A 16049-nucleotide genomic window follows, 5' to 3' on the forward strand; every position below is an offset into this window, starting at 1 on the left:
GGGAAATACATTTAACCATTATTTGGTTGTAAAATGATCAGCTCCTGAACAATACAGTCAAAACTACTAATTTCCAATTATTCCATTCAGATATCTTTAAGTTGTCACTGTATTAGACTAAGCATAGGTGATTAGATTACTTTAAAATGTTGAACTTTAAATGGTGCTGGAATAGCAGAGGCAGATTCTGTTTTCTTTGCCACTTGCAGTAACTCTCTGTGGTTCCAAATCAATAGTTGTTTAGCAGTCCGAAAATGTCAGAAACATTAACTTGCTTGACCATGCTGTAGGTCATTTAACTGTTTGTTACATGAAATATGCTTTGTGGACTCCGGTTTTGCGATGAATTTATTCTGCCACTATGTGTCTGTTGTCTTCTTGTTGTCTCGGCCTTATATATGATGGTGGCATATGAACTAACGGGTTATAGCTAAAAAGCCTGGCTTGGCTTCCCCATTGATTTTCCCCACGCATCACTACTGGGTTTGATCTAGAATGCTGTTTTCTAGAATGCAGTAGCAAACAATGTTTAACCTAATAGACAGATCAACTACAGGCCCTCACCTAAGAGTCTAAAGCCATATAACCATTTATCTAACCACTCCCCCTTTTGCATTTTGGATTTATTCCTGTATCTCCGCAGTGCAACGATACATAGTATATTTTACACATACATTTTCTCCCCACTGAAGAATAATCCCCATTATAAGCATATTACGCAATTGAATTACATTAAGCGCAGAGGAAGGGGCAGGATCATAACCCACTGTCATCATAAAGTCCAATAGCAGATGTTGGCTGAAGCTTTAGGTTCAACAATGAAAAGGTTGGCCGCATCACATTTCCTTGAGGTGAGGAGCAAAATGTCACAATATAACCCTCGGCTTGACTTCCCCTTTAAATTGTAGATTTGATCAAACCCCCCATGTCACCCAAAGCCAATCACATCCAATGTCCCTTTGTTTGTAAACCAATCACGGTAAAAGTATTTCTAAAGGGTGATTTGGCACATGGATTTCATCCCCACTGTAGGACGTTCATTTGCTGATGGACTTTCTCAGAGGTTGGGATAAGCGCACACTGCAGGGTATTCCCTCGAGGCCGGCCAAAAGGGATGTACTGTACAGAGTATTCGCAGAAAAAGGTTACCTGGTATTTAACATGAAATAACTTGGTAAAAAATTATACTTTGGACTCATACTGAACCCCCCCCCCCCCCACACACACACACACACACACACAATATGATACAGGCCTAATACATCGTCGGACAATAGGCAGCAGAGACTTTGAATATGTGAACATTTTAATGTGTGACTTGTGTACTAACTTTACAGTTTTCCGTACTGCATGTAATATATGTGTTGTGTTTGTGTATTTGTATGTTGATTTCACAAAATGAATTTATGTAAATGGACAATAACGTATATTGTATCATATGGAATTATAGAGAGAAACTCCTTTTGTAGGCCATTCTCTTCTGTGGTCATGGAATGGCTGATGTCTATGGAAGTGTATAGCTATCGAAATTCAATTTAAAATGCAAATTTGATATAATACTTTCATAGTTGTCAACTCACCCAGGGATCCCCCCTGACTCCAGCTTGTTGGCGATGTCCACGTCCCACGACCACACATCAAACTGCCACTTCCTCAGTCCCAGCACCCCACACAGGACCGAGCCCGAATGGATCCCGATTCGCATGTCGATGTCATGCTTTGTGCGTGATCTTACATATCTAGAGGGGGGAAATAAACAATATGGTATCTATTTATTTGTGTACCTTCTTTACTGTTAACTTTTCCAGTAGACTATAAAGACAGTATTATCCTATATAATCAAATCACAACTGATTCAGAGGTGCATTTAACAAAGTCACAACACACTTTACAGAAAAACAACAAACTGCAAAACTATTTATCTCTGATCTTTTTAATTGTGTTGTGGGTAAATTTCCTGTATTTAGCATGTATATATATTTTTTGCAAACAATTTGATTTAGCACAATGACTGACTGAAACTATATTATTTCAAATGAACAATGGAAAAAATAAGATAATTCATTCAGCGTTCCAAAATTCACCAAGAAATAGTCCCATTTTATGTTGTATACATTAATCTGGTGATAAAACTGAATAAAGTCAACAATAACACAGTCAATTTGTCCAGCATTATCTTACATTCTAATATCTTTGTTTATTATTTAATACGCCATATAATTGTACATTAATGCATTACTAATATTTACAGTTTCCACCACAGGGTAAAAATAACAATATATATTTCCAAACAATTCCAATCTGGCAAGTCTCATTTCATCAAATTTCATGCCTAATAATAACTATGATGAATGTGAGCTGACAGGCGATCAAGAAGATTCAGCCCAGGTGCATAAAGTCAATAGGTTTCGAAGGTCAGCCTGCCATAGACACTGATGAAATTGTTGCAGCTGTGGCTGCTGACAGAGTTTGAAAATGCTTGGGTGTGCGTCCCAAATGGCACCCTATTCCCTATACAGTGCACTACTTTTGACCAGAGCCCTATGTAGGGAATAGGGTGCCAATTGGGACGCAGCCTTGGTGAAAGTGGGCCACTTAACAGTGTCACCACAGTGGCACTGATGCTGCAGTAAAGGGGCCATTAGCCAAGAGGCTCTTAGCAGGCGACCTGCCTCTTGTTGGCTCTCCATTCTATAAAAGGACGGTTGGCTGATTCATTCTAGTTGCTAAGCTCACTCTCAAACACACACACACACACACACGGACACACGCACACACATGCGGACACATACTGTACACACACGTGCATATCTCCCTCTCCATTTCTTTCTTTCCTCTCTCTCGCTCTCTCTGACAACCGGAAACTAATAACATCAACAAGTATGGCCTGAAAGAAGCACAGCCTAACTGTAGAAAGGCCTAAAAGTGGGGATTTTTTAAAACCTGATTGTCTTAATCATGCTGAGGCCCATCTCTACACAGCAATGAGCGTGGTCCTGTCGAGGTTCAGGAAGACCGGACACACAGTAGTAGCAGTCTCCCAAGATCTTAATCCTCAGACAATGGTGCTCCTAGAAGAGAGAGAGAGATAGACAGACAGACAATGGGGTTAGACTAGAATCCATGGGAAACTCAGAATGATCTTGATTTGATCAATACCTCTTGCTCACTGAGAATGCATGAATTATCATAGAATCGTACATGATTCTATGATAATGCATGCATTTGTTCACGGCAATGAGCATGTTGTTTTGTCTTGCACCAGAAATGTCTGGACAACAATTTTGACTTTATAATAAAGAGACATTATAAGCCATGCAGACTCTGTGCGTCATGCACAAGGACATTGACTCAATTCTGAATTCATGTCCTGAATTAAGTTAAAATAACAAAGGCATTCACGTAAACATTACGCTTGGCCATTAAGCTGCACTCTATCTGACCTGCTTTTCAATCCAGTCATTGGACTTAATTACAGGTATTACCTTTTGAAAGCATAGCATGTTCCATTAAAAAGCTTTCTACACTGTATTTTTATCATTAATGACAGCTCTGAAGCTGGAAAATTAAACCTTAGCCAGAAGTGCAAAACCTATTTCTATAATGCATAGAACCGTACCTGCAAGGCTGTCATTAATTCATGCTATACATATAAATTGGAACCCGAGAGTATTCCTTCATTTGCATTCTACTGCATATGCATAAAGTAAACTCACATGGGCTAGACGGTCGAAGCGTGCAAAGAGCTCGTTCAACATCCGCACCAACTCTTGTGCCGATAGCGTCGTCGAGAGGTTTGTGAATCCTTTAACGTCTGCGAAAAGAATGCTGTAGAATATATGGAGAAGTCACATTAATGTCACCATTACACTTCAACATCTACAGACAATTTAGTGAGAAAATAGTCAACAGGTTACAGGTTTTCATTTTTTTAAAATCCAGATCAAAATAATCCATATTCTGTTCCCCAGATGTGGTCCCTACTTGCTTTTGGATAAAACTTTAAGACAAATCTAAATGGAATCTCTGCCTCTCCCTACCTCTAGGCTATGCTCAAACCCTACACCCCAACCTGAGTACTCCGTTCTGCCACCTCTGGTCTCTTGGCCCTCCCACCCTTACAGTGAGGGAAAAAAGTATTTGATCCCCTGCTGATTTTGTTCGTTTGCCCACTGACAAAGAAATGATCAGTCTATAATTTTAATGGTAGGTTTATTTCAACAGTGAGAGACAGAATAACAACAAAAAAATCCAGAAAAACGCATGTCAAAAATGTTATAAATTGATTTCCATTTTTATGAGGGAAATAAGTATTTGACCCTCTCTCAATCAGAAAGATTTCTGACTCCCAGGTGTCTTTTATACAGGTAACGAGCTGAGATTAGGAGCACACTCTTAAGGGGACTGCTCCGAATCTCAGTTTGTTACCTGTATAAAAGTCACCTGTCCACAGAAGCAATCAATCAATCAGATTCCAAACTCTCCACCATGGCCAAGACCAAAGAGCTCTTCAAGGATGTCAGGGACAAGAATGTAGACCTACACAAGGCTGGAATGGGCTACAAGACCATCGCCTAGCAGCTTGGTGAGAAGGTGACTACAGTTGGTGCGATTATTTGCAAATGGAAGAAACACAAAATAACTGTCAATCTCCCTCGGCCTGGGGCTCCATGCAAGATCTCACCTCGTGGAGTTGCAATGATCATGAGAACGGTAAGGAATCAGCCCAGAACTACACGGGAGGATCTTGTCAATGATCTCAAGGCAGCTGGGACCATAGTCACCAAGAAAACAATTGGTAACACACTACGCCGTGAAGGACTGAAATCCTGCAGCGCCCACAAGGTCCCCCTGCTCAAGAAAGCACATATACAGGCCCGTCTGAAGTTTGCCAATGAACATCTGAATGATTCAGAGGAGAACTAGGTGAAAGTGTTGTGGTCAGATGAGACCAAAATCGAGCTCTGTGGCATCAACTCAACTCGCTGTGTTTGGAGGAGGAGGAATGCTGCCTATCACCCCAACAACACCATCCCCACCGTCAAACATGGAGGTGGAAACATTATGCTTTGGGGGTGTTTTTCTACTAAGGGGACAGGACAACTTCACCGCATAAAAGGGACGATGGACAGGGCCATGTACCGTCAAATCTTGGGTGAGAACCTCCTTCCCTCAGCCAGGGCATTGAAAATGGGTCGTGGATGGGTATTCCAGCATGACAATGACCCAAAACACACGGCCAAGGCAACAAAGGAGTGGCTCAAGAATAAGCACATTAAGGTCCTGGAGTGGCCTAGCCAGTCTCCAGACCTTAATCCCATAGAAAATCTGTGGAGGGAGCTGAAGGTTCGAGTTGCCAAACATCAGGCTCGAAACCTTAATGACTTGTAGAAGATCTGCAAAGAGGAGTGGGACAAATCCCTCCTGAGATGTGTGCAAACCTTGTGGCCAACTACAAGAAACGTCTGACCTCTGTGATTGCCAACAAGGGTTTTTGCCACCAAGTACTAAGTCATGTTTTGCAGAGGGGTCAAATAGTTATTTCCCTCATTAAAATGCAAATCAATTTATAACATTTTTGACATGCGTTTTTCTGGATTTTTTTGTTGTTATTCTGTCTCTCACTGTTCAAATAAACCTACCATTAAAATGATAGACTGATCATGTCTTTGTCAGTGGGCAAATGTACAAAATCAGCAGGGGATCAAATACTTTTTTCCCTCACTGTATGGGAGAGCAGCTCCCGCTCAACCAAGTAAAAAGCTCTTCTCTGTCCTGGCACCCCAATGGTGGAGCCAGTTTCCCCCTGAAGCTAGGACAGCAGAGTCCCTGCCCATCTTCCGAAAATATCTAAAACTCTACCTCTTCATAGAGTATTTTAAATAATCCCAAAGTACCCCCCCCCCCCCCCCCCCTCGCACCACCTCCTCACCCCTCCCCCGTAAAAAAGAATACATATTTATGCCTTTCATGAACTAACACTCACACTTGACTTTTTTCCCCCCAGCACTGACTTTGCTGATAGCTACTTTATTGAGGAAAAATGTACTTACTATGACTGATTGCATTAACTGTAAGTCGCTCTGGATAAGAGCGTCTGCTAAATGACTAAAATGTAAATGTAAATGATACCACATTATAAACTACAACCAAGATCACATTTATATGATACCATGTTTATATGATTGATAGGGTTGAGATATTACCTTTCTGCTTCTATTAAAAAATGAAGGGGGACTAAATCTAACATGGTAACATAATTGAGACAACACATGAGCATTTTGACCTGGATTAAAGTGGAACTGACAGCATTTTAACTATACTGAACAAAAATATAAACACAACAGGTAAAATGTTGATCCCATGTTTCATGAGCTGAAATACATTTTCAATATGCACAAAAAGCTTATTTCTCTCAAATGTTGTTCACAAATTTGTTTACATCCCTGTTAGAAAGCATTTTTGCCTTTGCCAAGATAATCCATCCACCTGACAGGTGAGGCATATCAAGAAGCTGATTAAAGAGCATGATCATTACACAGGTGTACCTTGTGCTGGGGACAATAAAAGGCCACTAAAATGTGCAGTTTTGTCACACAACACAATGCCACAGATGTTTCAAGTTTTGAGGGAGTGTGCAGTTGACATGCTGACCGCAGGAATGTCCACCAGAGCTGTTGCCAGAGAATTGAATGTTAATTTCTCTACCATAAGCCGCCGTCAACGTCGTTTTAGCGTAACCACGCCAGCCCAGGACCTCCACATCCGGCTTCTTTACCTGCAGGATCGTCTGAGACCAGCCAACCGGACAGCTGATGAAACTGTGGGTTTGCACAACCAAATAATTTATTGTCAAACTGTCAGAAACCGTCTCAGGGAAGCTCATCTGCGTGCTCGTCGTCCTCACCAGGGTCTTGATCTGACTGCAGTTTGGCGTCGTAAACGATTTCAGTGTGCAAATGCTCTCCTGCGATGGCCACTGGCATGCTGGAGAAGTGGGCTCTTCATGGAGGAATCACGGTTTCAACTGTGCCGGGCAGATGGCAGACAGGGTATGACAGACAGTATGGCATTGTGTGGGCAAGTGGTTAGTTGATGTCAACGTTGTGAACAGAGTGCCGCATGGTGGCAGTGGGGTTATGGTATGGGCAGGCATAAGCTACGGACAACGAACACAATTACATTTTATCGATGGCAATTTGAATGCACAGAGATACCGTGAAGAGTGTTTTTATTTCAATTGACTGATTTCCTTATATGAACTGTAACTCAGTAAAATCTTGAAATTGTTGCATGTTGCGTTTATATATATTTTGGTGTACTTTGCAGATATGAAAAAAATAGACAATCATATCAGTCAAAAATTCTCAACTTTATAAGAGGTTTTAAAAATAGGTTATATTTGACTCAAAATTCCATGACGTACAGTAAGGCATTCTTGGCAGAATAGATGGATGCATTTCAAAATGGACGACTGTAACTAAGGCTGGAAATGTCAATACAATCAAAGTAGCATGGGCAATGAACACAAGGTAGTCGTAACGTGGCTAATAGGCTAGCGCACGTGTCAAACACAAGGCTCGCGGGCCGAATAGGACACACAAGCAAGTATAAATGAGTCAACAGTTGAGTCATCTACTTTATGACATTACAGCCTGATGCGCTTGCATCGATGAATTCAACTTCAATTGCGCTGCTTTTGTGTGTCCCGTTTACAACGCGCAGCGGAGGGAAAGTGTACAGATGCATGCCACAGTCCTAACTAGGCTGCTAAAATGTTGTAGTCTGGCTACGGGTTTTAAAGCTTGACAATGAATAACCATAAAACAAAACACCATGCAAAGGAAAAACATGTAGGCCTATTATAGCAACATTTGAGCAGTAGTCTACTGTACATTTTGAGTGCACCACACAGCAATGCTGCATTCAACTGCACTGGTGATCCATGCAGTGCAAAAAAAAATGAAAAACTTGTTTTAAGTTTAAATGTTACAACAACCTTTAGTTACATTTTTGTTATTTGGAGTTATTAAAAACTTTCTGAGTAGGGTCGCATCGTCTATGCACATCTGCAAGCATAGCAGCAAAGGCTGGACAAATATTATTTTAGTTTTAATATGTTAAAATGCTATATACAGCATCCTATGTACATAAGTGGACATAAATGAACTTCAAATAAATAATGGCCAGTTTGGGTTGCAGTTGCAAGTTATTCTTATAAAAACAAATCAAATGTCTGGTCCGCAAATTCGTTGTGTTTTTTCAATATGGCCCGTGTGCTGATTAAGTTTGACACCACTGGGCTAGCGTATCTATTTATGTAGCTAGCTATTTATTTAGCAAGCTAAAAACACAGAGCCTAACGTTAGCTAGTTAGCTAGCTGCTGGAAGGATGTCATGTCATTGGAGGAGTGGGTGAGTGACCGACTTTTCCCCCTCATATCGTTTTTAGATGGCTACAGCTAGAGATGCTTGAACGACTGTTATCCACATTTAGCATAACTCTTAGTTGTCAATGAAATGTATTTTAGGCGGACAGGAAGGCAATTTCCCATTTAGTTGTCAAAACGTGGGTTAGGACAAGTATGCATTGGCAGGCTAGCTGCAGAAGGACGAGCAGGCTACTATTCCCCATTGTTTATCAGTGCAATTTTTACTGCCAACTAGCTAAAAAAGTTTGAGAGTGTTTATCTAATGTTCCCTCATTAGATTTTAGCTCATCTCGCTCTGGCTAGCATTAGTTGCTGATGTTATTGTTGTTGAAGTGCATAGGCAACTGAACTGAGGGAGAAATAGCCTACCTTTTCATAGTTGTTTGATCAATAGGACTATGAAGTTCCAAAATGTAAGAGGACTCCCATGGTATTTACATATTTGCAGAAATCCATTCAGGTGTACTTTGTGGCTTTTAGCGAGTGCATTCTAATAATCTAAAGTCGCACTGTTGCTACTGACTGTAAACAAGCAATCCAGTTCAAAGTGAATGATAGCAGGCCTGTGTGGCAAATGGCTTATTTGCATATAGGCCTACTGTAGCTCTGATTGGCTATGGCACACCGGTCTGCGTAGACTCCAGTCCTGGACAAGACAGATGTTTTTATTAGGTTTTATTTACTGCAGTGTCTATTAATTATCCAAACACATGGCCGCTTTCCCACTGTATATTGCTATAGAATTTTCACAAATGCCTTATTATACTTCATTCACAACAATTCTATGAATTCATGAAAATGTGAAAATGACCATATCTAAGTGCTCGCTTACACCTGGGGGTGTATATAAACAGATTCTAATAAGATGTAATGTTGCTAAAACGCTGTCGGTTCCACTTTAAATCATTTGACAAAGTCAGGGCCCAGAGCATTTAAGATTCACACACAGACAAGGTCCAAAACTATAAGGAAATAATTTTCTTCCTTAAGTATAAAATGTGTTATTGATACACATGCGACAATGTTGTACTCTTACCATGAAGTAACCTGGTGATATTAGGGTGGTTGGTTAATCATAACTCTATTTGTATTTACAACTGTTGTTCTGGACATGAGCAGAAGGCGTAGACCTTACAATGTTCAAAACCTTACCATTCATTATTATCGTTTATGTTAGAGTTTTGGCAATGAGATTCTGCAGTTCTCCAAAATTATGTCCTTATTTAATGGCATCTATTTCTACGTAAATTGTGAGTGAAAGTTTCAAGTTTTAATGTCACATGCACAAGTTCTGAGAAATGCCATTCTTGCAAGCTCCCAACCCAACAATGCAGTAATCAATATCAATGTAGCACTACAAATAACGTAAGGTAGAGCAAAAATGAGAAATAAAATTAAGAAATAAGAAGAACAAGAGAAAGTAAGAAGCTATAGTTCAGTTCCAATACCATATTTACAATGTGCAGGGATACTGGAATGATAGATGTAGATACTGTACAGTGCCTTCAGAAAGTATTCACACCCCTTGACTTTTTTGTTACAGCCTGTATTTAAAATGGATTAAATTGAGATTTTTTTGTCACTGACCTACAAAGTGTTATTTTGTGGACAAATCCAATACAACACATTAATGAGTACAACTCTCCATATTTTCAAGCATAGTGGTGGCTGCATCATGTTATGGGTATGCTTGTAATCTTGTAAACTGGGGAGTGTTTTAGGATAAAAACGAAACGGAATGGAGCTAAGCACAGGCAAAATTCTATAGGAAAACCTGGTTTAGTCTGCATTCCACCAGACACTGGGAGATGAATTCACACTTCAGCAGGACAATAACCTAAAACATAAGGCCAAATCTACCTTGGAGTTGCTTACCAAGAAGACAGTGAATGTTCCTGAGTGGCCGAGTTACAGTTTTGACTTAAATCTGCTTAACAATCTATGGCATGACTTGAAAATGGTTATCTGTGTCAGTGTGTGTGAGTGTGTAGAGTCATGTGAGTGTGCATACACCGTACAAAAATGAAAATGAAGTACAAGGGTCAACTCAGATAGTCCGTGTAGCCATTCTGTTAGCTATTTAACAGTCTTATGGCTTGGGGATAGAAGCTGTTCAGGAGACTGTTGGTGTGAGACTTGATGTACCAGTACCGCTTGTTGTGCGGAAGCAAAGAGAACATGTTGCTTGGGTGGCTATAGTCTTATTTTCCAGGCTTTCTTTTCACACCGCCTGATATAGAGGTCCTGGATGGCAGGGAGCTCGGCCCCAGTGATGTACTGGGCTGTTAGTACCACCCTCTGTAGTGCCATGCGATCGAAGGCAGTGCTATTGCCACACCAAGCAGTGATGCAGCCAGTCAAAATGCTCTCAATGGTGCAGCTGTACAACTTTTTGAGGATTTGAGGGCCCATGCCAAACCTTTTCAACCTCCTGAGGGGGAAAAGGCACTGTCGTTGACCTCCTCCCTGTAGGCTGTCTCATCGTCGCCGGTGATCAGTCCTACCAACTCTGTGTCGTCAGCAAATTTGATGATGGTGTTGGAGTCAGAGATTACAGGTGGGGACTAACCACACAGCCCTGTGGGGCTCCTGTGTTGAGGGTCAGTGTGGAGGAGGTGATGTTGTCCTACCCACACCACTTGGGGTAGGCCTGTCAGGAAGTCCAGGATCCAGTTGCAGAAGGAGGTGTTCAGTGACAGGATCCTAAATTTGGTGACGATGGTTTTGAACGCTGAGCTGTAGTCAATGAACAGCATTCTCACATAGGTATTCATTTTATCTAGGTGGGTGCAATTGAGATTGCGTCGTCTATGGATCTGATGGGGCGGTTTGCAAAATGAAGACAGAGTTCTTGGGAACAGGAATGACGGTAGTAATCTTAAAACATGTGTGGATTACAGATTGGGACAAGGAGAGGTTGAAAATTACAGTGAATATGACTGCCAGCTGATATGCACATGCTCTGAGAATGCACCATGGAATACCGTCCGGCCCCGCGGCCTTGCTAGTGTTGACATGATTAAAGTCCTCACTCCCGTCGACCTCGGAGAGCGAGATCACCCAGTCCTCTGGGTTGTTGGGGGCCCTCATGCACGGTACGGTGTTGTTATTGTCGAAGCGTGCAGGAAATGCATTGAGTTTGTCTGGAAGAGATGCATCGTTGGGCACATGCGGTGGGCGTCGCAATAACACATTTGAATGAAGATTTTGAAGAAATTAAGTTTGATCCAAAATGGCCTTCTCGTCTGACATTCAATTGTCATCACAGTCCCTAAGGACAGTCTTAGACTTCCACAAGGATGAACCTCTCCAACATAATCCAGATAGAATCAGGAATTCCCAAGGGCAGCTGTCTAGGCCGCTTACTTTTTAAAATCTTTACTAAAGACATGCCACTGGCTTTGAGTAAAGCCAGTGTGTCTATCTATGCGGATGACTCAACACTATACAAATCATCTACTACAGTGACTGAAATGACTGCAACACTTAACAACAGTTAGTTTCAGAATGGGAGGCAAGAAATAAGTTAGTCCTAAATATTTCTAAAACGAAAAGCATTGTATTTGGGACAAATCATTCACTAAACCCTAAACCTCAACTAAATATTTTTAATGAATAATGTGGAAATGGAGCAAGTTGAGGTGACTAAACTGCTTGGAGTAACCCTGGATTGTAAGACGTCATGGTCAAAACATATTGATACAACAGTAGCTGAGATGGGGAGAAGTCTGTCCATAATAAAGCGCTACTCTGCCTTAACAATACTTTCAACAAGGCAGATCCTACAGGCCCAAGTTTTGTCACACCTGGACTACTGTTCAGTCGTGTGGTCAGGTGCCACAAAGATGGACTTAGGAAAATTACAATTGGCTCAGAACAGGGCAGCACGGCTGGCCCTTAAAAGTACATGGGGAGCTAACATGGCATAAAGTGGAAGTGAGATGGACTCACTATTTGCTTTTGTAAGAAGTGTTGACTAGCTGAATTTTCCCGAGCTGTCTGTTTAAGCTCGGACACCCATGCATACCCCAAAAGACATGACACCAGAGGTCTCTTTACAATCCCCAAGTCCAGAACAGACTATGGGAGGCACACAGTACTACATAGAGCCATGACTACATGGAACAGCGGGGACTGTGAAGAGACTCACACAAAAGGTACAGCCACATGCAAACACACACAAGCGCTAGAACATGCACTCTACACACACGTACATTGCAATATTGTTCTATGGTGGTATTGTACATTTTGCATTGTAGATACAGTGCCTTGCAAAAATATTCATCCCCCTTGACGTTTTCCTATTTTGTTGCATTACAACCTGTAATTTAAATTGATTTTTATTTGGATTTCATGTAATGGACATACACAAAATAGTCCAAATTGGTGAAGTGAATGAAAAAAACGTATTTATACAAAATAAATAACGGAAAAGTTGTGCGTGCAAATGTATTCACCCCCTTTGCTATGAAGACCCTAAATAAGATCTGGTGCAACCAATTACCTTCAGAAGTAACATAATTAGTTAAATAAAGTCCACCTGTGTGCAATCTAAGTGTCACATGATCTCAGTATATATACACATGTTCTGAAAGGCCCCAGAGTCTGCAACACCACTAAGCAAGGAGCACCACCAAGCAAGCGGCACATGAAGACCATGGAGCTCTCCAAACAGGTCAGGGACAAAGTTGTGGAGAAGTACAGATCAGGATTGGGTTATAAAACAATATCCAAAACTTTGAACATCCCACGGAGCACCATTAAATAAATTATAAAAAATAGAAAGAATATGGCACCACAACAAACCTGCCAAGAGAGGGCCGCCCACCAAAACTCACGGACCAGGCATTAATCAGAGAGGCAACAAAGAGACCAAAGATAACCCTGAAGGAGCTGCAAAGTTCCACAGCGGAGATTGGAGTATATGTCCATAGGACCACCTTAAGCTGTATACTCCACAGAGCTGGGCTTTACGGAAGAGTGGCCATAAAAAAGCCATTGCTTAAAGAAAAAAATAAGCAAACACGTTTGGTGTTCGCCAAAAGCCATGTGGGAGACTCCCCAAACATATGGAAGAAGGTACTCTGGTCAGATGAGACTAAAATTGAGCTTTTTGGCTATCAAGGAAAACGCTATGTCTGGTACAAACCCAACACCTCTCATCACCCAGAGAACAACATCCCCACAGTGAAGCATGTTGGTGGCAGCATCATGCTGTGGGGATGTTTTTCATTGGCAGGGACTGGGAAACTGGTCAGAATTGAAGGAATGATGGATGGCGCTAAATACAGGGAAATTCTTGAGGGAAACCTGTTTCAGTCTTCCAGAGATTTGAGACTGGGACGGAGGTTCACCTTCTAGCAGGACATACTGCTAAAGCAACACTTGAGTGGTTTAAGGGGAAACATTAAAATGTCTTGAAACGGTCTAGTCAAAGCCCAGACCTCAATCCAATTGAGAATCTGTGTTATGACTTAAAGATTGCTGTACACCAGCGGAACCCATCCAACTTGAAGGAGCTGGAGCAGTTTTGCCTTGAAGAATGGGCACAAAACCCAGTGGCTTGATGTGCCAAGGTTATAGAGACATAGCCCAAGAGACTTGCAGCTGTAATTGCTACAAAAGGTGGCTCTACAAAGTATTGACTTTGGGGGGATGAATAGTTATGCACACTCAAGTTCTTTTATTTTACTTTATTTTTTAACTTATTTCTTGTTTGTTTCACAATAAAATATATTTTGCATCTTCAAAGTGGTAGGCATGTTGTGTAAATCAAATGATACAAACCCCCAAAAAATCAATTTTCATTTCCTGGTTGTAAGGCAACAAAATAGGAAAAATGCCAAGGGGGATGAATACTTTTGCAAGCCACTGTATGTAGTGGTGTAATAATGTTTTATGATGTACCGTTTTATCTTTTGTTTTATATGTAATGTAAGTGCCTTAATGTGTTTGGACCCCAGGAAGAGTAGCTGCTACCTTGGCAGCAGCTAATGGGGATCCCTAATAAATACAAAATACAAATACAAAATAGCTTGTTGTATCCCAAGTGGCACACTTTTCCTTAAGAGGTCTAGTCAAAAGTAGGGTACTAAATAGGGAATAGGGTGCCATTTGGGATGCACACCAAAACTCAACCATAATGATGGTTTTACCTATTCCCATAATGTTTAAAAACACAAATTTAAGCCAAAATAGCCACAGCCTTACCTGACATTCTCATAGCGGTGGATATAGATTCTGTGAAACTGGTGCTGGAGGTGCTCGTCATCCACATTTGTCATGTCGTTGATCATCTCCAATACCACAAACCGGGGTAAAACTGACAATACCAGCCTTTCCTGTGAAGAAAAGGAGCATCCTGGTAAATATACGTAGGATTTTTGCATAACTGGGGGGGGGGCTATAAAGTATTTATTTACATTGACTTTTTTTTACAAACATTGGAGTAAAACAAGGTTATATTTTGGGTTTTGATAGGGTACAAGAGTTGAACTAAGCTCACGAGGCGTTTCTAAATTATATTCTTCAATAATCAATGGGTACATCGAATTCATTTATAAGTAAAAAAACCTGCATCCAAATAAAAAATAAAAAGCATCTAATAGCAACCCGTCTTATAAATGCCATAAGCATGTATGCATTTAAGTATGCGCTCATAAGAAACTATGGGCCTTTAATATACATTACCAGTCAAAAGTTTGGACACACCTACTCATTCAAGGGTTTTTCTTTATTTTTACTATTTTCTACAATGGAGAATAATAGTGAAGACATCAAAACTATGAAATAACACATATGGAATCATGTAGTAACCAAAAAAGTGTTAAACAAATAAAAATATGTTATATTTTAGATTCTTCAAAGTAGCCACCCTTTGCCTTGATGACAGCTTTGCACACTCTTGGCATTCTCTCAAACAGCTTCATGAGGAATGCTTTTCCAACAGTCTTGAAAGAGTTCCCACATATGCTGAGCACTTGTTGGCAGCTTTTCCTTGACTTTGCGGTCCAACTCATCCCAAACCATTTCAATTGGGTTGAGGTCAGGTGATTGTGGAGGCCAGGTCATATGATGCAAAACTCCATCACTCACCTTCTTAGTCAACTAGCCCTTACACAGCCTGGAGGTGTGTTTTGCGTAATTGTCCTGTTGAAAAACAAATGATACTCCCACTAAGTGCAAACCAGATGGGCTGACGTATCACTGCAGAATGCTGTGGTAGCCATGCTGGTTAAATGTCCCTTGAATTCTAAATAAATCACCGACAGTGTCACCAGCAAAGCACCCCCACACCATCACACCTCCTCCTCCATGCTTCATGGTGGGAGCCACACATGCGCAGATTATCCGTTCACCTACTCTGCGTCTCATAAAGACACAGCGGTTGGAACCAAAAATCTTAAATTTGGACTCATCAGACCAAAGGACAGATTTCCACCAGTCTAATGTCCATTGCTCGTGTTTCTTGGACCAAGAAAGTATCTTCTTATTATTGGTGTCCTTTAGTAGTGGCAATTCGACCATGAAGGCCTTATTCACGCAGTCTCCTCTGAACAGTTGATGTTGAGATGTGTCTGTTACTTGAACTCTGTGAAGCATTTATTTGGGCTGCAA

The 16049-nt window shown here is 41.0% G+C and overlaps 1 protein-coding gene across 1 annotated transcript in view; it reads right to left on the bottom strand.

The window, feature by feature from the left end:
• The window catches only part of adcy8 (adenylate cyclase 8 (brain)), a gene marked incomplete at its 5' end in the record, with an annotated part of 237200 nt that overhangs the window by 86808 nt on the left and 134343 nt on the right, over positions 1-16049 (bottom strand). Inside the window, 4 exons of the mRNA XM_084139802.1 lie at positions 1581-1739; positions 2944-3071; positions 3717-3828; positions 14643-14773. Coding sequence (XP_083995928.1) covers positions 1581-1739; positions 2944-3071; positions 3717-3828; positions 14643-14773 — 530 coding nt within the window. The remainder of the gene's footprint in view (positions 1-1580; positions 1740-2943; positions 3072-3716; positions 3829-14642; positions 14774-16049) is intronic.

Source organism: Coregonus lavaretus, assembly GCF_964263955.1.
Source record: "Coregonus lavaretus genome assembly, chromosome: 23".
Taxonomy (NCBI): domain Eukaryota; kingdom Metazoa; phylum Chordata; class Actinopteri; order Salmoniformes; family Salmonidae; genus Coregonus; species Coregonus lavaretus.